Source organism: Scardinius erythrophthalmus (assembly GCF_964197995.2).
Source record: "Scardinius erythrophthalmus genome assembly, chromosome: 15".
Lineage (NCBI taxonomy): Eukaryota > Metazoa > Chordata > Actinopteri > Cypriniformes > Leuciscidae > Scardinius > Scardinius erythrophthalmus.
In genome coordinates, this window is record NC_138235.1 from 38,540,597 (window position 1) to 38,563,465 (window position 22,869).

At 41.4% G+C, this 22,869-nt stretch overlaps 1 protein-coding gene across 1 annotated transcript; it reads right to left on the reverse strand.

The window, feature by feature from the left end:
• Window positions 1–761: 761 nt before the first annotated feature.
• On the reverse strand, window positions 762–22,473 carry LOC308703386 (E3 ubiquitin-protein ligase TRIM39-like). The gene is made up of 7 exons (XM_081386827.1): window positions 22,261–22,473; window positions 20,293–20,843; window positions 19,356–19,451; window positions 18,450–18,671; window positions 10,843–10,993; window positions 1,833–1,859; window positions 762–1,710 (listed from the first exon to the last, which is right to left on the reverse strand). Exons 2-7 carry the CDS (start codon window positions 20,839–20,841, stop codon window positions 1,154–1,156), a joined length of 1,602 nt encoding a protein of 533 aa, XP_081242953.1. The 5' UTR covers window positions 20,842–20,843; window positions 22,261–22,473; the 3' UTR covers window positions 762–1,153.
• Between the last annotated feature and the right edge of the window lie 396 nt (window positions 22,474–22,869).

Consider the following 22,869-nt stretch of genomic DNA (forward strand, 5'->3'; position numbering starts at 1 on the left):
TGCGTTTCGCGCTTGATACTTAAGTTTCAGATCGTTAAAATAGGGCCCTATGTTTACTTGCTAAACTGACACAGACTAAAATACTATCAGTTAAAGCTGAGCTTTGACTGATAGTATTTTAGTCTGTGTCAGTTTAGCAAGTAAACATAGGGCCCTATTTTAACGATCTGAAACTTAAGTTAAGACTCTTAACTTAAGAGGGGAAGAGGGACAAGATAAGGAGACAGAGAGAAAAAGAAAGAGTAATGGAGATGGTTTTAAAGCTATTTTGTATAAATTCTTTTGGCCTTCAAAAGTCTTAAATTGCACATACTGTATAGGTCAGAGAAATAAACTTTTCTCGGGGGACCATGCCCCCGAACTCCCCTAACTAGCTCACATTTGGGACCTCTGTGATTATAAAACCATGTCTACAGCCCTGACTACAACTTTTGGAACATGGGGAAAACATTATTTCAAATTCATTATTATTATTATTATTTTAATTTACACGTGATATATTGGCAGAAGCTCATGCAGTATGTCAGTCTGTAGGCATTTACTATAACCTTGTAAATATCGTTCTTTGGAATAAATGATTATACGTTTATATTTTTGGACTGTGAGTGGAATTTGCAGACGGTCCCTTTAGCAGCCTAGGCGAATATGCAGCGAATGTCAAACCTAAAACTACAGCTTTCCCGGAACGGTTGCTTTCCCCTACAAATGCAATGTCAAATGCAAATGCTGTTGTGAGCAGATATTAGCAAGCAGTTTAGATTATACTCAATATCAGTTATAGAACTGTCTTTATTCATATGATGCAGTTATTACAATATAAAACAAGAACCACAATATTTCACAAGTAATTCAATGTTTACAGCTGGAGAGGAGAGAGAGAAAATGGCTTAAGAGATTTCCATTTTTCATTATCTAATTCTTTAAATATGAGTGAATTAAACAATAAAAATGTTTTAATTACACTGACAATGAATGAAGAACTCACTATTTGTATATAGTTTATTAATGTATTTACTACAGTTTATAAACTATCAATTCATTATAAACTAATAGTTTGTAAATGACTTAAGTGCTTTATTACTGTATTTATTATTAACTGTTATGGTAAAATCTACTTGATTATGGTTTGTGCAAATTCTTTTTTGGTTTTCATTTACATATTGTAATCCATTAAAGGTGAGACAGGAGTGATGATCAGTGGGTTTGAGTTTTCACCATCATTAAACCCTGGGCTGAAATATGGATAGAGTTTGTCAGTGAAAGTCTGACCAGTGTAAGAGTAGATATGAGATCTGGACTCCACGTCATAAAAAGAGACCAGACCCTCCTCATAATCCACAAACACACCAACCTTCTCAGGGTTCACTCTCAGAGATAAAGAGACAGGAGAATTTTCACAAGCATCATATTGATTCTCATTCCTCAGAATCACAGTCCAGACTCCATCCTCGGGACTCAGTGGGATCTCTTCCTTCCTGTTAATGGATTCTCTGATCACTCCTAAATCCCACTCAGTATTTCCCTTCACCTGCACCTCATAGTAAAATCTCCCTGAATTGAATCCCTGCTTTGCCAGAACACACAAACTCTTATCAAATCTCTTTGGGTTTTCTGGGACGTCCTGCTCAATGTCTCCATGACTGACTTGTTTTTCATCATCAGACAGGATGAGATGTGGATCCGCTGTATCAGGATCCAGAGTCACATCCACTGAGAATGATCAGACATTATCAATCAACTTCAGAACAAACATTTTCAGATGTACAGTATATAATACAGATTAACAAAGAATTGTGAGTGTATTGAAGAAAATGGTGTCAGTCACACTGTACCTGCAAACTTCTGCACAAACTTCAACCCTGTGGACACAGATGACAATATAATGATGAATTATTCATAGCAATAATTTCAGGTAAACAGTGAGTTTCTCTCTACTGGCAGCATCAGTGGCATGACAACAGATCATCCCGGCCTGCCGCCAAACCCTCAGCTCGTGATCAGACCTTTCGTTTCTCTGAGCCAACCGCTCCTAGAATGAGGTCGCTTCATTCCACTATTTCTTCCGGCCTGCTCAATCATGCTGCCGACGAGCCTCATGACAGCCTATGGCCAGGGAGAGTGGAGACTCCATCCCCAGGCGGTCCAGCTTGGCAGGGACCACTTCGGGGCTGCACAGTTACATCTGTTTGCCTCTCCGGATTTGTTCCTCTGCCAGTTGTGTTATTGCTGTCTGAGCGGACAACCCTTGGACAGACACTGGCTCTCAGCTGGCCCCGGGGCCCCACAGAAATCCATTGCCCAGTGAGCCTTCTAAAAAATTGGCTATGCGATTCATTGTCGCTTGGCACCCGCTGTTGAGCAGAGATGCTCCTGAAGCTCAGTGATCTTCTTCACATATAGTGTTGCGCAGTTCTCCTGTCTTGTGCGCGCATGTCGCTTGCACATACTGTGCTAGGTCAGAAGTAGAGCAGGTCTTGATAGTTGCCCCTTATTGGCCCAACCAGACCTAGTTCCCCTCAACAGCCGTTCCTGACTTTCCCCCGAATACATTCTCAGGGACGGGGCATGATGGCACCCACGTTCAGACCCCTGGAGAGATTCCAGACCGGTCCTAAAAAAGGACGCAGAGGTACAGGTGGCTACCGCAGGATCATGTGTTAGTCACCATCACTTCTGCGATAGCACCCCTAAGATGAAGTGTTGCTTATGCCAAATAGAAGTGGAACCTATTTGTTGAGTGAGTCTTCTCTCCGTGAGGAGATCCTGAAGGCGTTTGGTTATCTCAGTGCTCTCTTTCCTGCAAGATGGGTTGGAGTGATGGCCGGCTTACTCTCACGAGCTGAGACCCCGGCCTGGATGTGTGCCCAAGGTTCCTACCTCTCCCTAAAAGGTGGGACCAGGTGGTGAACCTGCAAGCGCTGCCCCGGAGGAGGCAGACCCAGCCCTGGCTTTCTCTGTCCGTCAGGTTCACTGCAGTTATACTTGCACAGAACGCAAGGCTTAGGACCTCAGGCTGTTTCCAAGTGACGTTGGCCCACTGATATAGGTGGCTGCCTTCATCTTGGTGTAAAAACCCGAGATGCACGTGTCCACTTAGGTGGTGAGCTCCTCTAAAGTCAGTGTTGTATGCTCCCGCCTAGGCGTTGACACAGAGTGCTTTGCTGACAGATATTCTAGAGTTGGGGGCTGGGCGACACCTATAGTCGAACCGCTGCTTCTCGTGGGCTTCCTTCTCATGAAGCCAGTTTCACTTGAGCCCGGTTCGAAGTGTCGGCTTGCTGCACCATTCCCCTCCTATGGACTTGATACGTGCACAATTCTTACTCCAGTAGAGTTCCTTCTTAAACCGTAACCTGTTGAGTTCCTCCACTCCCTCCTGCGACGGACATGGCGGAGCGTCCGAAGCCAGGCCTACCACTCGTATGCACTGGTGGAACTTGTGCTAGGCTGGGTCCATATGTTGCCATCCCCACGGTGGTCCCATATGTGTATTCTTCCACAATACGGCTCCCTACAGCGAGCCCGTGTCTTCCCTTGGCAGAGCTTTCTGCCGTCATTGTCTGGTGAGTAGCTCCCCCCGGTTATAGGCTGGAGCCTCCCCAGTGACATTCCATTTGTTTTACTGCCCGTCAATTCGCCCAGTTCATGTATGTATTTCCACATGTTACCTCCCTGTGAGCAGGATGTTGCTTCCGCAGCGTCCCTTCCTTCCATGTACAGGGAAAGCTTTCCCAGTGGTCCTGTAGGAACAGCAGTGACTTCCCTGGCCTAAAGCCCTGTCCCTTCTCCACCTTAAATCGTGGTGGCTCTAGTGGCTTTTTCAATATGTATCCCCATTCAGTCAACGTCGACTACATCTGACGTTCTCAACTGAAAGGGAACGTCCTGGTTGTGAATGCAACCCACCATTCCTTGAAGGAGGGAACAGAGGACGCAGTCCCCTCGCCACTACTGCTGCACCACCGCTGACTCCGGGGACCTCGGCTCCTCAGCGAAAAAGAAACTGGTCTGCATCCAATTATTGGACAAAAAACGTCCTCACGTAATAACCTAGAATACTGTCTAACACTTGATGGCTGCTCTGTTAAGTCTTCGTCGTCAGTTAGGAACCTGGGTGTGCTCTTTGATACCAATCTTTCATTTGAAAGTCACGTGTCTAGTATCTGTAAAACCGCATTTTTCCATCTTAAAAATATATCTAAATTACGTCATATGCTCTCATTGACAAATGCGGAACAATTAGTTCATGCTTTCATGACATCAAGGCTAGATTATTGTAATGCTCTACTGGGTGGTTGCCCTGCACGCTTAATAAACAAACTACAGCTAGTTCAAAACGCAGCAGCTCGAGTTCTTACTAGAACCAGGAAGTATGACCATATTAGCCCAGTTCTGTCAAAACTGCACTGGCTCCCTATTAAACATCGCATCAATTTTAAAATATTGCTGATTACTTACAAAGCACTAAATGGTTTAGCTCCGCAGTACTTGAGCGAGCTCTTAAAGCATTATACTCCTTCACGTCTATTGCGATCTCAAAATTCCGGCCAGTTGATAATACCTAGAATATCAAAATCGACTGCTGGCGGTAGATCCTTCTCCTATTTAGCACCAAAACTTTGGAACAGTCTTCCTAACATTGTCCGGGAAGCAGACACACTCTGTCAGTTCAAATCTAGATTAAAGACACATCTCTTTGACCTAGCATTCACATAATACATTATAGACTTCTATAATTCAATATTAGGCTGCATAGATTAGGTCAGCTGGAACCAGGAACACTTCCCATAAATCCTGATGTACTTGTTACATCATGAGAAGAATGGCATCTACGCTAATTTTAGTGTCTGTGTTTATCCCGAGGTTTTCCCGCAGCCTGCCGGATCCAGGCCGTTTCCAGATCTGACGAAGGCCCTTCACCTGGACCCGATGACAACGCAGTGCTGAAGTGCCAACTAGTCTCTCCCTATGGAGGATCCCTTTCCCACTCTACAGTCAAGTCAAGTCAAGTCATCTTCATTTATATAGCGCTTTTAACAATGTAGATTGTTTCAAAGCAGCTTTACAGAGATAAGTGTATAATTTAAGGTAACAGAGATTGTTTCGGCTTTACAGCAGAGTTAAGTTATTTCCATCTGAAGTTAGTTTTGATTGATTTGCTTCCGTCGCAATGATCATTTGTTATTAAATTAGGGGCCGCTAAGACGACACCAATCCCTCTACACAGACTTTAAACGCGAATCTGTGAGAAACGTTGTGGCGTTCACATGAGCATTTAGAATGAGTTCTATAGTTATGTGCGTTTGAATATATGCAGGTTTGGAATTCCCTACAAGCCAAGCCTAAACAAAGTACTTGTCTTTCCCTATAAATTTTGATAAAGAATTTTATTTTATTTTGTTGCTTTGGGGTAGGAACGCGAAACGGACTTTCCCGACAACGCCTTATCTGTAGAGTGGTAGTGGGATCCTCCATAGGGAGAGACTAGTTGGCACTTCAGCACTGCGTTGTCATCGGTCCAGGCGAAGGTCCTTCGTCAGATCTGGATACGGCCTGGATCCGGCAGGCTGCAGGAAAACCTCGGGATAAACACAGACACTAAAATTAGCGTAGATGCCATTCTTCTCATGATGTAACGAGTACATCAGGATTTTTGGGAAGTGTTCCCGGTTCCGGCTGACCTAATCTATGCAGCCTAACATTAAATTATAGAAGTCTATAATGTATTATGTGAAAGCTAGGTCAAAGAGATGTGTCTTTAATCTGGCTTTGAACTGACAGAGTGTGTCTGCTTCCCGGACAATGGTAGGAAGACTGTTCCAGAGTTTTGGTGCTAAATAGGAAAAGGATCTACCGCCAGCAGTCGATTTTGATATTCTAGGTATTATCAACTGGCCGGAATTTTGAGATCGCAATAGACGTGACGGACTATAATGCGTTAAGAGCTCGCTCAAGTACTGCGGAGCTAAACCATTTAGTGCTTTGTAAGTGATCAGCAATATTTTAAAATTGATGCGATGTTTAATAGGGAGCCAATGCAGTTTTGACAGAACCGGGCTAATATGGTCATACTTCCTGGTTCTGGTAAGAACTCGAGCTGCTGCGTTTTGAACCAGCTGTAATTTGTTTATTAAGCGTGCAGGGCAACCACCCAGTAGAGCATTACAATAATCTAGCCTTGAGGTCATGAACGCATGAACTAATTGTTCCGCATTTGTCAATGAGAGCATATGGCGTAATTTAGATATATTTTTAAGATGGAAAAATGCAGTTTTACAGATACTAGACACGTGACTTTCAAATGAAAGATTGGTATCAAAGAGCACACCCAGGTTCCTAACCGACGACGAAGACTTAACAGAGCAGCCATCGAGTGTTAGACAGTATTCTAGGTTATTACGTGAGGACGTTTTTTGTCCAATAATTAGAAACTCTGTTTTTTCAGAATTTAGAAGTAGGAAATTACAAGTCATCCAATTTTTTTATATCCGCTATGCATTCCGTTAATTTTGTGAATTGATAAGTTTCGTTAGGTTTTGAAGAAATATAGAGCTGAGTATCATCGGCATAACAGTGAAAGCTAATGCCATGTTTCCTAATGATATCTCCTAAGGGTAGCATGTACAGAGTGAACAGCAACGGTCCTAGTACTGAGCCTTGTGGTACGCCATACTGAACTTGTGATCGATGAGACATCTCATCATTTACTGCTACAAACTGATAACGGTCAGATAAGTATGATTTAAACCATGCTAGTGCAATTCCCGTAATGCCAACATAATGTTCTAATCTATTTAAAAGAACGTTGTGGTCAATGGTGTCAAATGCAGCACTAAGATCGAGTAACACTAATAGAGAGATACAACCACGATCGGATGATAAGAGCAAATCATTTGTGACTCTAACGAGAGCTGTCTCGGTACTATGGTACGGTCTAAATCCTGACTGGAAATCCTCGCAGATATCATTTCTTTCAAGAAAGGAACACAGTTGTGAGGATACTGCCTTTTCTAATATCTTTGACAGAAAAGGTAGATTCGAGATCGGCCTGTAATTGACTAATTCTGTAGGATCAAGTTGCGTTTTTTTAACAAGCGGTTTAATCATAGCCAGCTTAAAGTTTTTTGGTACGTATCCTAGAGACAAAGACGAATTAATGATATTAAGAAGAGGATCTATGACCTCTGGAAGTATTTCTTTCAGTAGCTTAGTCGGTATAGGGTCTAACATACATGTTGTAGATTTAGATGATTTAATGAGTTTAGTAAATTCTTCCTCTCCTATAGCAACGAATGAATCAAATTTTTCCTCAGGGAGACTACAATGCACTGCCTGATGTGATACTGTAGTAGACGGTTGCATAGTTATAATTTTGTCCCTGATATTATCAATCTTATAAGTGAAGAAGTTCATAAAGTCATTACTGCTGTGTTGCTTGGAAACTTCTGGGCTTGAAGCTTTATTTTTCGTTAGTTTAGCCACCGTTTCAAATAAATACCTAGGATTATGTTTATTTTCTTCTAATAGGGTTGAAAAATAAGCAGATCTAGCAGCTTTTAAAGCCTCTCTGTAAGCAATAGAGCTCTCCTTCCATGAAATGCGAAATACCTCTAGTTTTGTTTTCTTCCAGTTGCGCTCCATTTTTCTAGCTGCTCTCTTAAGGGCCCGAGTGTGCTCATTGTACCACGGCGTTGGACTATTTTCTTTAATCTTCTTTAAGCGCAACGGAGCAACTGTGTCTAAAGTGCTGGAAAAGAGAGAGTTAAACGTTTCTGTTGTAATATCTAGTTCTTCTAAGCTATCTGAGATGCTGAGATGATGAAACTGATTAGGAAGATTATTAATAAAGCAATCTTTAGTAGCAGAAGTGATAGGTCTCACATATTTGAAACACGGAGTCGGCTTTGCAGCCTTGGCTAAGTGCAAATTACACGAGACTAGATAATGATCTGAGATGTCATCGCTCTGCTGCAGAATTTCAACGGCATCAACATCTATTCCGTGTGATAATATTAGATCTAGAGTATGATTACGACGATGAGTAGGTCCTGACACGTGTTGTCTAACTCCAATTGAATTTACAATGTCTTTAAATGCCAATCCCAATGCATCTTTTTCATTATCGATGTGTATATTAAAATCACCAACAATTAGTACTTTATCTGCAGTCAATATTAATTCTGATAGAAAGTCCGCAAATTCTTTGATAAAGTCTGTATGGTGCCCTGGTGGCCTGTATACAGTAGCCAGCACAAATCTCAAACGTGATTTATCGTTTACACTATATATTTTTACATTAAGCACCAATGCTTCAAAAGAATTATATTTAAAACTTGATTTCTTAGTGGTTTTGAAACTATTACTATAAATTACAGCAACACCACCCCCTTTGCGTTTCGGACGAGGCTCATGTTTATAACAGTAATCTTGCGGGGTTGATTCATTTAAAGTAATGTAATCGTTTGGTTTTAGCCAGGTTTCTGTCAAACACAGCACATCTAGGTTATTATCTGAAATCATATCGTTAACAACGAGTGCTTTTGAAGTAAGCGATCGAATATTCAGCAACCCAAGCTTTAGCATTTGCTCATCTGTAATATAGCTGTTTTTTATTTGTTGAACATCAATAAAATTTTTAACCTTAGATGGGTTTAAACGTTTTTTGGATTTCCAAATTCGGGGAACAGACACAGTCTCTATACGATGATGATAGCTAGGTGAAAGAGGCTCTATGTGATGGGATTTATCTGACCTTGGTGACGCGAGGCCGCTAGCAGACAGTCGGTTTAGCCAGTCTGTCTGCTTCCTGACCTGAGCCCCAGATTGTCATGTTTGAGCTCTAAGACTATGAGCCATATTACTAGAGAGAAGAGCAGCACCATCCCAGGAGGGATGAATACCATCTCTTTTCAACAGGTCAGGTTTGCCCCAAAAACTTTTCCAATTGTCTATGAATTCTATATTATTAAGCGGACACCACCTAGACAGCCAACCGTTAAGCGAACACAATCTACTAACTATCTCATCACTCCTGCGAACAGGAAGGGGGCCAGAGCAAATTACAGTCCTTGACATCGTACTTGCAAGTTCACACACCTCTTTAATATTAATTTTGGTGATCTCCGACTGGCGGAGTCGAACATCATTAGTGCCGACATGAATAATGATCTTAGAGAATTTACGATTAGCATTAGCCAGCACTTTTAAATTTGCTTTGATGTCAGGCGCTCTGGCTCCCGGCAAACATGTGACTATGGTGGTTGGTGTCTCTATTTTCACGTTCCGTGTGATAGAATCGCCAATAACTAGGGCACAATCATTCTCAGTGGGTGTTTCACTGAGCGGGGCAAATCGATTTGTTATGGTAATCGGAACGGAAGAGTGGTTTTTAGATCCGCGACTAGAGCGATCCCTCACTGTCACCCATTTGCCCGGCTGCGCAGGCTCTACTTCAGCCGGAACCACGCCATGTAAAGTGTTTACTATTCTATGCGCATCCAAAACATCTAAAGCACTAGCACTCTTACTATCCTCAATTAAAGTTTGGATGCGTGTTTCTAATTCTGAAATCTTCTCTGTCAACCTAACTGTCTCCTTACATTTATCACATATAAATCCTATATTGTCGACAGAGAAGGCTATACTAAACATGTGACATGAAGTACAAGTGACAATAACAGGACAAGACATTACTCACCGTGTTTGTTGACTGATTCTTACTCACCTGAGCTTTTTATGAACTCAAAGGCGCGGACGCGCGAGAGAAAAATAAATAAATAAAAATAGCTGAGCGCACGGGTGACGCGTTAACAGGCTAGCGAATTACTAGCGTTTTGTGCTAGTAGTACTAATAACAAAAGCTAGCGATGTCAGGTTAATCTGAGATGTTGGGTAAAATGTAGTAGTATAAACAACTAGAAATGGTAGTAAAATGATGGTTCAAAACAAAGAAATATAAGGCTAAGACGGAGCTTACAGCACCGAAGCACACAAACACACTCACAGCAGGCAGCGAGGCAGACAGGAGCAATCGATACAGATAAAGCGTCGTCGGGAAAACTCAATTTGCGTATCTACCCCGAATTGATAAAATAAAATAAAATTCTGAATTAAAACTATAAGGAAACACCAGTAATTTGTTTAGGCTTGGTTTGTAGGGAATTCCAAACCTGCACACATATATTCAAACGCACATAACTATTGAACCCGTTCTTAATGCGCATCTGAACGCCATCAGCGTTTCTCACAGGATCGCGTTTAAAGTCTGTGTAGAGAGAATGGTGTCGTCTTAGCGGCCCCTAATTTAATGACAAATGATCGTTGCGACGGAAGCGAATCAATCAAAACCAACTTTAGCTGGAAAATAACTTTATTAAAGAACCGCTATAAAGCCAAAACAATCTTACGTTAAATTATACATTTATCTCTGTAAAGCTGCTTTGAGACAATCTACATTGTTAAAAGCGCTATATAAATGAAGATGACTTGACTTGACTTGACTTCTGTGTTTATACCCGTGCTGCGGGGCGGAGTGTGTAATCACGCATGCGAATGTTGAATTGGCTTGATTAAATAGTAGCACGAAGAAGACAGGCTCCCTAAGCGTGATCCCCATTCAGTTGACGTCGAATACTTCCTCCGTTCCCTCCTTCAGGGAACGGTGGGTTGCATACGCAACCAGGACGTTATATTTTTCAAACAGTGTGATCTTTTGCAGACTGAGATAAAATAATTGTGGTGATCACCAACTTTTTATTCAACCCATAATATTCCTTGAAAAACGTTATTTCTAAGTTAATAACAAACAAAAAAATCTATACACTGTATTTGATATTCACATACCAGTTTGACTGAGTTTTTTATTCAATGTCTCATCTAGAGTTTTCTTCAGTTCAGTCAGAGCTCTACACAGAGAGTTCACATTCACATCAGAGTCGATCCTGATCTCAGTCCAGTTCTTGGTGTGTGGACGAGTGTTCAGGGATGTGCTCATCTACAGCAGGAGAGAGAGAAGACTGTTAAATATTATCATTATTATTAAAGCAGTTAATTCAATGTTTTACACAGGAGCTTTCTAACACGGTTGAGGCAAAACCTCTGTATGGATATGGATGGATATTACCGTACTTCCTCTAGTTGATTGATTGCATGAAGAATTGCCTATATATTCTGTATTAGAACATTTCTGAAATATTTAAATATGCAAATGAAGCATGGTCTAATTGAATATGCACTGATTTGATTAAATATCCAGAACAGAAATCTGAATATTGAATAAAGCCAGGTTCAACATTCTTGTTTGATTTTGTTGACATATTAGAGTTAAAGGTTTTTACTGAGGGGATTTTGGATTTTTTTTTTACTTTTAAATAATAGACTTTTCATCATGTTTTTAGGAATAAGATGTTGTATAAATCAGGTGAATTATATATGAACAAACCCCTCAGTAAAAACCTTTAGAATATAGACAGGAATAAAACTGTAAAGTGTAAATCTGCAGACGTGGAGATTTCTGACTGAGGGTTGTTTTATTTTACTAAAACCACACACACTAAAAACACCCTGGTTTCCCCCACAATCCCTAGACAGGAAGATTTCTCATTTTAGTCTAACCGAAACTACAACTGAAATAAAAATGAATAAAAACTATAGACATTTAAAACATAAAGAAAATTATACAAATGTCAAAAAAAAAAAAAAAACTAAATTATTAAAACTTTAACTAAAATGAAAATGGAAAATGCAAAAATATTACATAAAATATAAATAAAATAACTGCTTAGGAGAAAAATACATACTGACAGACAGCTGAACGTAATCAGTTACCAATGAGACTATCTAGGATGCAATTAAGATTAAACTGAACTCAGGGGCTGATTACATGACACCATTTTAAGCTAAAAAGCTTTTTTTTTTTTATTATGTGTTTTGGCTGTTCATTTACATGACAATAGCGTTTTGGGTTCCTGAAAACGAAAACTTTTGAAAACGGGTTTCAAAGTACACGTATTTAAAAACGATCTCTGTGTAAACAATAAAAATGCAAATCTCTGAAGACGATGACGTCATGCACATGCATATTACTTGTTCAGTCTATAGTGTTTCATTGCCATCTAAAGGACTCGCACTGCGTCAGAACGCTATGGGGAACGCCTTCGCGTGAACCGGTGTCTGAAACGCTCATCTAATCACGGCAATCCTATTGGCCGGCCACAGCCAATGACATCATCACTACTGCGACCTGGAAGTACATAAGGGGAGCCTGGGGAACATGTCAACAAGTTTGTCGTCTTCAGGGACTGTTTTGTTTGTACGCTCCAACCTGAAACTTCAAAAAGGTAATCATGACGTGAAAAACGCTTCAGGAAGTGTGTGCATCCGTGTCTAAGATTTTGATACTTGATGACACACAACCTGTGTGCTTATTGTTTGGGCTCAGAGCATGCACGATCAGTTCCTGAGGGATCTGCTTGTGCCACTGAGAGTTTTTCCCTTGAGAAAACTCCACTCTCGTCTGCTCTCTTCTCGAGGGAAGAAGGAATGACATCTGTACCAGGCGATTCAGGTCCCGCTCGCGCTGAGGCAGAGCAGAGACTAGAATTGTGGGATTTTTCAGAGGGAGTTCGCTAAGGAGGTTGAGAGTTGTTCATCTCTCACACCCTACAGAGACTCGCAAGAGTGAGCTGAAGGATGAGGATGTGTATTGTCTCTAACATCCTCTGATCCAGAAGCGAGTCCTCTGCTGTGTATAAAAACAACCAGCCCAAGAGAACAGGAGATGGCTGATGAGGGTGAAGAGGATATACAACCCAAACCTTCACAGCCATCCTGCACCGCGTATGTTAATCTGTTGAGTATCATGCTTCAAAAAGAAGCTGTCATTGTAGCGAGTGAGGGAAGAGACCACTCGTGACAGAGATCGGAACGGCATGGAAGAACCCGTATTCAGCGCACATTCATCGCCATCAGCGAACTACGCTGATGTTGAGGGGATGCACAAATACGAGTATGTGTCGATGCCCCAATTGACGAGATGTTCGCGAACTATCTCACGGTTGGAGAGGCATTGACACTAAGTGCTCCGGCCCTGCCTTTTAAGCCACTAAAATATGACAGCATGCTTAAATGGCAGGGCATACGTGGTGGCGGGTCTGGCTGGTGATGACTTGCACACAATGACGGTATTGCAAGCATACCAGGCTGATCTGCTGACAGATATGGTTTTCATAGGATGGTGAAATTAGGGCCCAGAAGTTCCCATATATATAGGTTGGCTATGCATACCCTTCCCATAGGCCTCCTCTTATGTTAGAGTCGACAGGCTTATATAACAGGTAGTGCCAATCTGTAGTAGTAAACCGGCTGGCTGCATGGAAAAATTCTCTAGTGAGGCCACTGTTCATCCGAGCACCAAATAGACATTTTTTGTGTGAGATGGCTTCCTTCCTATCGGGAGTTATTCTACTGAGGCCACCACTCTGTCAAGCTCCAGATAGAACTACAAAGTCAAGCGTTGGCCCTCTTTGGGCCACCTTGATAGCCACCTTATACTAGAGCAGCAAAGTCATTGAGATTATAGCTCTGAACTTCAGTCACTTTATATTCGTGCGTCGGCCCTCCCGGGGCACCTCGATTTCTGGCTTAGGCTTAATAACTAGGAAATTCGTGGTGGCCTGCCAAGCATTCTCGCCTCAAGCCTCTCAGTATCTGAGTGTAGGCTCCTTAGAGCTAGAGCTCATCAGGATAATTTTTTTCTGTAAATCTAGTTGTTCCTAGTACTGGCCTCCTCTTACTACAAGAGTCGCCTGGCCAAGACCCGCCTTTTGCACTAAGCGTAAGAATGCTAGTGGTGTTACAGGATAGACAGCAGCATAGGTAGCAGGCTATCTTCAGAAAGCCACCCATGCAGATTAGAGGTCTTCACAGTGAACCCGAGACCCGTCGACCCGGGACCCGACCCGGGACCCGTACGGGTTCGGGTCTATATTTTAAATGATCAGCCGGGTCCGGGTCGGGTCCGAATTTATTACTTCGGGTCCCGGGTCTGTTTAACATTGTGTGTAATACCCGTGCGATCGGAGTCATTAGATCAGACTCGGAGAAAACCCGGCCGTGATTAGACACTGCTTGTGTTTTTTTGTAACTTGCAACTTGTAAAATTAGGACACTCAAAATAAATTGCGTTAAAAAGCATATTTTAGGTTGATCCAGCTAGCGTGCATGTGCAGTCTCAAGCGCGTGTCATGTTTCTATGGCAACCAGTTACCAGAGCTTCAGTGAGGGACCGCCAAACCGCGCTTTAGATTTTACAATATAAATTAACCGTCTTGTTAATCTTAAAGTTTTAGTGGTCAGATTCAGATTCGATGCAGAGCAGAGAGCACGGAGATGATAGCAAATAAATAACGTCAGCGGCCATGGCACTGAACGAGCAATCGTTATTATAACGTTAGTTCAAAAGGGCAAACAGTCAAAGTTATTATGCGAGTTAACTCGAGTCAGAATGTAAGTGACATGTGCAATGTTGCATTTGTCATCCGTCACCGTGACATCAAGTGGACTTTTGAAGCTGAAATAATGAGTGGATTAAGCTTGGACTTGGAATAACGAGAGGAATAACATGAATAACTTTCTTGTCGGAGGATTGTAATGCATGATCACAGCCAGTCAGGTAACGTTAACGTTACAAGGAAGGGAGAGGAGACTACTACGCTACCACGGCTCCTTAAATTAGGTAAGACAAATAGTTGTATTTTTCGCAACAGGTTTATTGACTTGTTACAGGTTTATTGACAGGTTTATTTATTGACAGCAGTTTAAGGTGGAATATGTGACAATCGGGTCCAGTCGGGTCTGTGTCTTCCCGGCGGTTTCGGGTCCAGCTTTCAAATAACAGACGGGTCCGGGTTGGGTCCGGTTAGGCATTTCTCGGATCTGCACGGGTCCGGGTCCAGCTTTTGAAATAATAGACGGGTCCGGGTCGGTTCGGTTTAGCACATTACGGGTCTCTTTCGGGTTCGGGCACGAATTTTTGGACCCGTGAAGACCTCTAATGCAGATATCTCATAGGTGTTGTAGGCCTTTTCTTTCTAGAACGTAAGAAGCAGTATGCTCAGGCCTCCGCCCTTTAGAGCTAAGTATTGTAGCTAGCATATCCAGCAAGGCCTTAAAATAGTTTTTTTTTCCCACTGAGCCCCTTGAATAAAATAATTAAAGTCTTAAGGTTGAAATGTCGTTGGCCGCTCACTGTTGCCTCCATTTCCTTGGGTTTAGTAGAGTATGTAAAATCTGTCTTGTAAAAAATACAAGACAATAGGCCTCAACCCTGATACATTCCTCAGGGTCATGCTGACGGTACTCCCCTTGTTAGGGTCTTTATTTAGAGTACTTTACTACCCATAGCTCGTATGATATCACCCTTCACCACCCAGGCTTAGGTAGAGACAGATTAGTTACTCCCTCTCACTTGATATGGTTGAGTATGCTCCCTTAGAGCCGAAGCACTGTCTGGGCTGATGCCTGTGACGTTCGAAGCTGTAGGCCTTACAGTGGCCTTACAAGATTGTACTCCCCTTGCTTTAAAGGGTCGATAGCACTTCTGCTGAGTACACTGCCTGTTGGCAATGTAAACCTTAGAGCTGGAGGCGCTCCCCTTATTAGGGTCCCTTTCAGAGTGCCCAGCCTCCACAGGGCTCTGAAGCACTGTGTAGATCCAGGATCGAGTAGAGTCACTCCCCTCGTTCTCAAGGGTTAGAAAGCCTTATGCTGAGTTCTACTCTCCAGGATGCCTGTCTCCGTCATGATCCGTCATGATCCGGTCTGTGAGCGATCACTGCCACTATCTGCAGTCCTCCCTATCGGATGCCTCCACAAATGAGGCAGAATATGACAGAGACTCTGTTGTAGGAAACAGACAGGTTGTTGGCAAGACTAGGTCAGTAAATTAGACCAGGTCAGCCTCCCTGGTGGCATGTGGGGTTGACTCCATGTCCCCTTCAGAAAGTGACTGGACGGGACTCCTTTGGACTCCCTGGCCATATTCCCTTAAAGCAGTGGTTCTCAAAGTGTGGGGCGGGCCCCCCAGGGGGTGGCGCAAGGTTACTGCAGGGGGGGGGGCGCGGGAGATCAGCAAAAAAATAAATAAAAATACAGCCGTTACGTTACTACTGCGTTCAAGTGCATGAAAGCGGTAGTGATAGCGCTCTTCTTTTATAAAGCGGCAACGAACGGCAATTACTGAATCGTTCTTCTTCAGACCGTTGGAACAAGCCCAACATAGAAGTTGCTCGCCAAAGAAAAAAACCTCTTCAGCGGACCGAATCACAAGCTGCTATTTTGAACGCGGCACTCCGCTGCTGTGCGCGCTCTGGTGAGAAGACCAACCAGAAGCTGAGCTCGTGAGGCACTCTCCAAAGCTGCTATATATTACATTTTAATTATAAATTAAAAGTTAAAGTTCTGGTTTATTATTCTCTCTTACTGTTGATTCAATGACATGACAAATTAAAACTATTCCTGTTTTTCATTGCACGTTTTTATTTTATTTTGTATTTTTTTATTTTTCATTTTTCAAGGAGAAATACAGAAAGCAGGTCTTCAATAATTTCCTAAATCAAAGACACGTAAGTTTAGCACAAGAAACAAACACATGCAGGCATCCGTCTCCACACCCCACAGAGCGAATATGTGCTAAAAGCTTCTTGTGTTGGAGATTTTCCTTTGCCTCATGTAAAAGTCTGTATTGCTGTGTCTCAGACAGAAACCAGGTCCAATTTAACCAGAACCAATTTAAAAAATGATGGATGGTACTAGGACACTACAGGTGCAGAGAATCATGTTACCTGAGATATTTTTTTTAAATGGGTGTGGCAAAAGTTTTTTCCACCAATAAAGAGATGTCTCCGGGAAAGATCATTAGAATTGTAACGAGATCTCGAGGCGGAGCAAAAAAGAATAAGATAGCTGATTGGCTACCTAGTGATAAGAAAAGGGTATAAAACCTGAAGCCTGACCATTGCAAATCAGATGTACAGATGGCCAGCTGGCATCTCACTTCGTTGCTTGTCAGTAAAGTTAATTCTTCCAAGACCCTATTGAAGGACTTTGAATTTGCCACAACACTTTCACTCTTGTCCTTCCTTCACAATTTATCCCTTCCCTTCACCCAATCTTCCCTTCACTCAGTTGAATCAGAATGATTACATGAAAAATATAATGTTCTGTCAATGCAAGTGAATTGACAGTCATGTTTGGTATCATTTGAAATGTTTCAGTGCGATTGGTACAATGGTCTCAAGTCCAGAGAAATAGACCAAAAGCTACAAGTTAGAGAGTTTAGAAATACTTTGCTTACTGTGGAGGGAGAGCCCTTTACCAGGGTCTTTCATGCAAATTACCTTCTCTCCTCAATAAGGTCTAAACAACCCAAGTCTGGGAGCTTTATTAATGCAAATTCCAATTGTTAGTTCGTGCCTCCATTTGGAGGATGTTTTGTCTTGTTCTGAATATTTAAAGAAATGTTGCAAAAGGCTCAGGGTGATTCTGTAGTCTGATCAGCCCGTAATGCTGAAGGTCTTCCATACACTCAGCATTATGTATCTTTCAGATGTCAGGTATGCATATTTTACTCTTTATTTATGAGCATTTTGTATTGTTTGTATTGATTATCTTCAACATAATTATGTAATTGGCATTATAGATTTGCCTGATTTACCTGAGATTATTGAATCTACTAGATTATGTTGTATCCATGTTTCTGCTAATCTCCAGGGTTGAGTACATACTAGATCTCGGGTTAGATTGAGCATTTAGCACAGCAGGTGAGATTCTAGATGTCTGACTAACTGCTTGACTTTAGTTAAGTTGTTATATAGTTGCATTCACTATAGGGGGCTAGTATGCTAAATGTAATTCTAAAAATGCATTTTAAATAATAGCAAGCAACATTACTTCATAGTATTAGCCATAACCTCTGGTTATTGTTTGAGCTTGAACTAAGTTATATAGGCAACTGTAGGGGACTAAACGGAATTACTATTTAAATAATGGCAAGCATGGGCGGCATATTAAATATTATTAGTCATAACCTCTGCTCTGACTAATGATCAGACTGGCGAGTTTGTGACTGTGAGATTCACGTTAACGGCCGGTGTGAGACTCTGAGCAACATTGGAATCCGAATGAACAAGTACAATCTAAAGTAAAGAGTCAAACAGAATAATAAAATATCTAGATAAATATAATTTACCAATAATCCATTGGCATTTCAACCTAAATTCAAGGTCAAGATAAAATTGAGTCAGATAAAAGTGTAATTGAAATTAAATCACTTTGCGTACTGAAAAGACAGAACACAGAAAACCATCGTTGGGTCAATTGGGTGGACCTTAAAGAACAGACAGTTTGTCCTGTAATATTGTACATATTGACTGAGACAGATGTTGACAGACCTGTATGAGATGGAGATGATCTTCAGTGTGTGAGAGCTGCTCCAGCTCAGTGTTTCTCCTCTTCAGCTCAGTGATTTCCTGATCCAGCTCTTTAATGAGATCTTCAGCCTGTTTCTCTGCTGCTTTCTGCTGTTCCTCCATCATCTTCAGCTGCTTAGACTGACATTTCTTAATGGAGCGGATCAGATCAGTGAAGATCTCAACACTTTCCTCTGTGTTTCTCTGATGAATGAGAACAGTTCTAATTGTTAATCTATTCCGTATTCACATATTATTTACAAGGAGAGTTCACCCCAAAATGAAAATTCTATCATCTTTAATTAGCCTTATGTTACTTGAAATGTGTGATTTTCAGTGTAACACAAAACAAATGTTTGTGCTGCTCATGAGGACGTGCTGTTGAAGAACTCCAATAGAACTCATACAACAGATTTGTGGACTCAGTGAGTGTTGTAGCGCAATTTTCTCACCTCATGGGATCACAACACTAAGAGATAGTAAATCTTTTCCTGGATTTTTTTTGTGTGTTCCCGAGATTAGACCTTCCTTAACATAATGCCGAAAACCCGAAGTCTCTAGGTGGTCTGGTTGAGGAGTAGATAGAAGTGCAAGATTGGTGCGCACAGACGCACAGAACAGAAATCATGAGTTAACAATCGCAATTTGTCCGGTGGAAAATTGCGCTAAAAATCATATGTGTTTGGAGCAACATGAGGGTTACTAGATGATGTCAGAACTAACAATTTAATTCAAAGCTTTTATTAAATAGATTGAACTATTATGATGCATATCATTTTTTGAAATGTATTTTTTTGCTAGGATAGTTAGAGAGTGAACAGAAAGTGAAAGGGGGATCGGAAACGACCGTGAGTCAGGATATGAACTCGGGTTGATCAAAGCACAAACCTTTCTCAGCTCTACTGAGTGTTTGATCTCTTGAATCTTCTTCATTCTGTCCTGGATCATCTGATAAACGTCTATCTGTGTCTGAACCAGCTGATTCTACATACAGAGAAAAACACAGACACATTTATCACTTTATCACTAGCTTATCATCTTCTTACAGTCTTTTTTTTACCATTTAAACATCAAATTATTTCAAAATGATAGTTTGAATCTTTTAGTCCATGTCTGACTGTAAGAGTGACAAAATCAGCTTTTATCAGATGTAATAAAAGGTTCTTCAACATGTCAAGACACAGGAAAGAAAATGTCTAGGCTACTAATGTAACCCCTATTCCCTGAAGGAAGGAACGGAGACGTTATGTTGGACTGAACTGATGTATTGCGATCTCGCATTAGAGCCCAATCACCTTTGAGTGGTAACAGAACAAGACAATGTAAGATTTGCATTGCAATCCACTCTCCGCTTCTCTCTCTGACATTAAGCTTTCTGCGGAGGAGCTGAGACGGTGTCCCGGCCGTTTCAGCAGAGGTACAGGCATTATGTACAGGTGACTAGGTTACATCAGTCAGTCACGTTCGACGTTCCCAGTCATGGTTGGAGGATTCCACTCGACATCCGGTCCTCTGCTGGAGCCTCCGGAGACAAGGAACTCACTCACTGAACAATGATTGAAGAGCAGAGTGAAACAACATCTGCTCTGCTCCGAAGCAAAAGCTTAATGTGTGAGTTTGCACACTGCCTTATATTACTGGAAGCTGGAAGAGGCTTGTGGCTCGCCAATGTGCATTGGCTTGTTGTGTTACCACTCGATGGTGATTGGGCTCTCAGTCGAGAACCCTATACGTCAGTTCAGTCCGATGTAACGTCGAACGTGACTGACTGATAGGGAACTGCATTTCATGGGGTGTTTAAAGTGTTTTGTTTGTATCTCTTTACCTTCTTCTCTCGACTCTCCTCCTCTATAGGAACAGTGTTGTGAGTCCTGTGTTCTCCTTCAGTGCAGGACAAACAAACACACGTCTGGTCATCTCTGCAGAACAGCTCCAGAGGTCTCTCGTGTTTCTGGCATATATAATCCTCCAGATTTTCCACAGGATTGATCAGTGTGTGTTTCTTTAGACATGTGACACTGAGATGAGGCTCCAGATGAGAGTCACAGTAAGAGCTTGGACACGTCAGGCAGGTCTTCACTGCTTTCTGCTTTCTTTCATCACAGAAGTCACAGAACACCTCAGATTCTTGATTAAGCTTCTTAAAGTGTTGCACAAGCTTTCCGAGTGTTGTATTAATCTTGAGATCAGGTCTTCTGCTGAATTTTTCTTTACAGAATAGACAGAAGCAGGTCTGTGTGTCCGTCCAGCACTTGATCAGGCAGGTTCTGCAGAAGTTGTGTCCACATGGAGTGGTGACTGGATCAGTGAACACTTCCAGACAGATGGAGCACTGGAGCTCCTCATTTAGTGATGGGCCACTGGAGGATGCCATGGCTGAAAAGATAAGTAATGACGACAATATATCATCTGCATTGCTGAAGAGAGCAACTTTCATAATACAAGTAATGTTCACTGAGTAAATTAGTGTGTGTTCTAAAATGTATGTTGCATGGTTAAAAATGATTATAACTAAAATCTGTACTATGAAACACTGTCAAGCAGTCAAAGCAGCCATACGTGCCATAAACTGGCGTATATGAGACAGCAGTTTCTGACAGGAAGTTCCTCCACCTCTAACTCTAACCTCACTGAGCCTATAAGCTCCGCCTCTAACTCTAACCTCACTGAGCCTATAAGCTCCGCCTCTAACTGCCAGTCTGAGACCATGTGCTGTAGTTAGATCTATTAGGCTGCAGAAGAAGAATCTAAATACAGAAACTAAATGTGTCACTGGGAGCCATAGTACAGCAAATGTAACTTTTTTTACAAAACCATATTATACAATCATGAAAAGGTATGTGTATATAAATAAAAGAAAACACAGAAAGGGGTGAAAGTGTATTTTTCAAAAAAATAACCCACTAAATGAACATCTGTAAATACCACGTGTCAGTTTTGTTCAACCCTCTACTGCACACATTTTGATGGCACATGATAAAAATGTGTTCCACATCATTTATTGGTTCATTTAGGAACATTTTATTGATAAAATATTTTTTCGTTGCCTAATGATTAATTGACATATTACAAGAAAATGGTCAGAGAGCAATACAAAATCACAAATCTTTTTAAAAAATCTCAAGAAATCTACTAACTATATTTAGAGCTTATATTGTGCACTAACACATGATAATATGTGATAACATCCCAACACATTGTTAGCAAAGACATCCTTGAAAAGTACCCCTTAACGCACAATGTTGCACTGAGGCAACGAAAGGAAAAAGTAAATGAACATGCAAAAAAAAAAAAAAAAAAAAAAAACCTTCATAAAACCTTCTCTATACCTTCATTCACACAGACGTTTTTATGTACAGTTCATGTCATTTTAAATAAGATAACTAAAGCAAATAAACTTACTTTCTTCTCACATCAAATCTTCTCAAATCCCTGCTTTCAAATGGTGCTTGACTCCCACACGTTATTACACTGCTCTTTGATTATTTTTTGTCCATTCTAATTGGTTGCAATCTTTTATAGAAACATATAGTACTGAACATAGGGCTTAAGAAAACTTTCAGCGCTGTGCTGTAGAGGGTTAATAGACGTGACTTTTACTCATCATTCTGATTTTTCATATGTTCATTCTGCCGCCAATTCAAGTACTTCTTGTTTCTAAAGTCACTAAAGTGTGACATGACCACAAATAATCACACTTTGATTTACAGCCACAAAAAAAAAAATACATACAGTACTTTTACCAACAATCTGATGAATCTACTGAACTAGCTCTTACATTTCCATCACTTACCTGTGAGTGAATATCAGATCTGGTCGTTGATGTCAGAGTTTCTGAAATGAAATGCTGTTTGCTGAAGCCTCCTGTTCATATGTTTAGCTTCACTTTCTCTTAAGTCTTTACACACTTGCAGCGATGCTATATAATCTAGTGATTTTAAGCCAAAATGAGGCTCCACCTAGGACAAATTGCAACAGAAGCAAACTCAACTGATTTTGTATCCTCAATATGTCATGAGTAAGGAAGAAAAAGCCCCGAAGAAACCCATTAGGGGAAAGTTAGAAAAATACCCAAATATACCCTATTCATACGCCTCTTCATTCTCTTGACCACGAACCACGAAGTGCTGAAACCCTATTGTTATTGTTAATTTTCCCATGATGCAACATTCAGACATAAAACTGATCGGACAGACCAAACCGTAAGTTGTAGAGACTTGAAACTTTGGGGGCCGATAGTACTCACACCGCCTACAGCGTCACCAAGGCCCGCCCTGATCGGCCTGACGGGAGCGCTACAGCGGTCAAAAGTATGAAACGGCTCATAACTCATCAAACGTGAGGCGTAGGCTCAAGTGTCTTATATCGCTGGAATCCTTGGCTCGAGGCGGACACCCGGGAA

What these genes read in the sequence shown, in the direction of transcription:
- LOC308703386 (XM_081386827.1), bottom strand. Translation starts at nt 20,841, where the DNA reads ATGGCATCCTCCAGTGGCCCATCACTAAATGAGGAGCTCCAGTGCTCC. An exon ending in TAAAAAACTCAGTCAAACTG is followed by an intron (nt 1,860 to 10,842) that starts GTATGTGAATAT and finishes CTGTGTCCACAG; the next exon opens with GGTTGAAGTTTGTGCAGAAG. An exon ending in GTTTGTGCAGAAGTTTGCAG is followed by an intron (nt 1,711 to 1,832) that starts GTACAGTGTGAC and finishes GATCATTCTCAG; the next exon opens with TGGATGTGACTCTGGATCCT.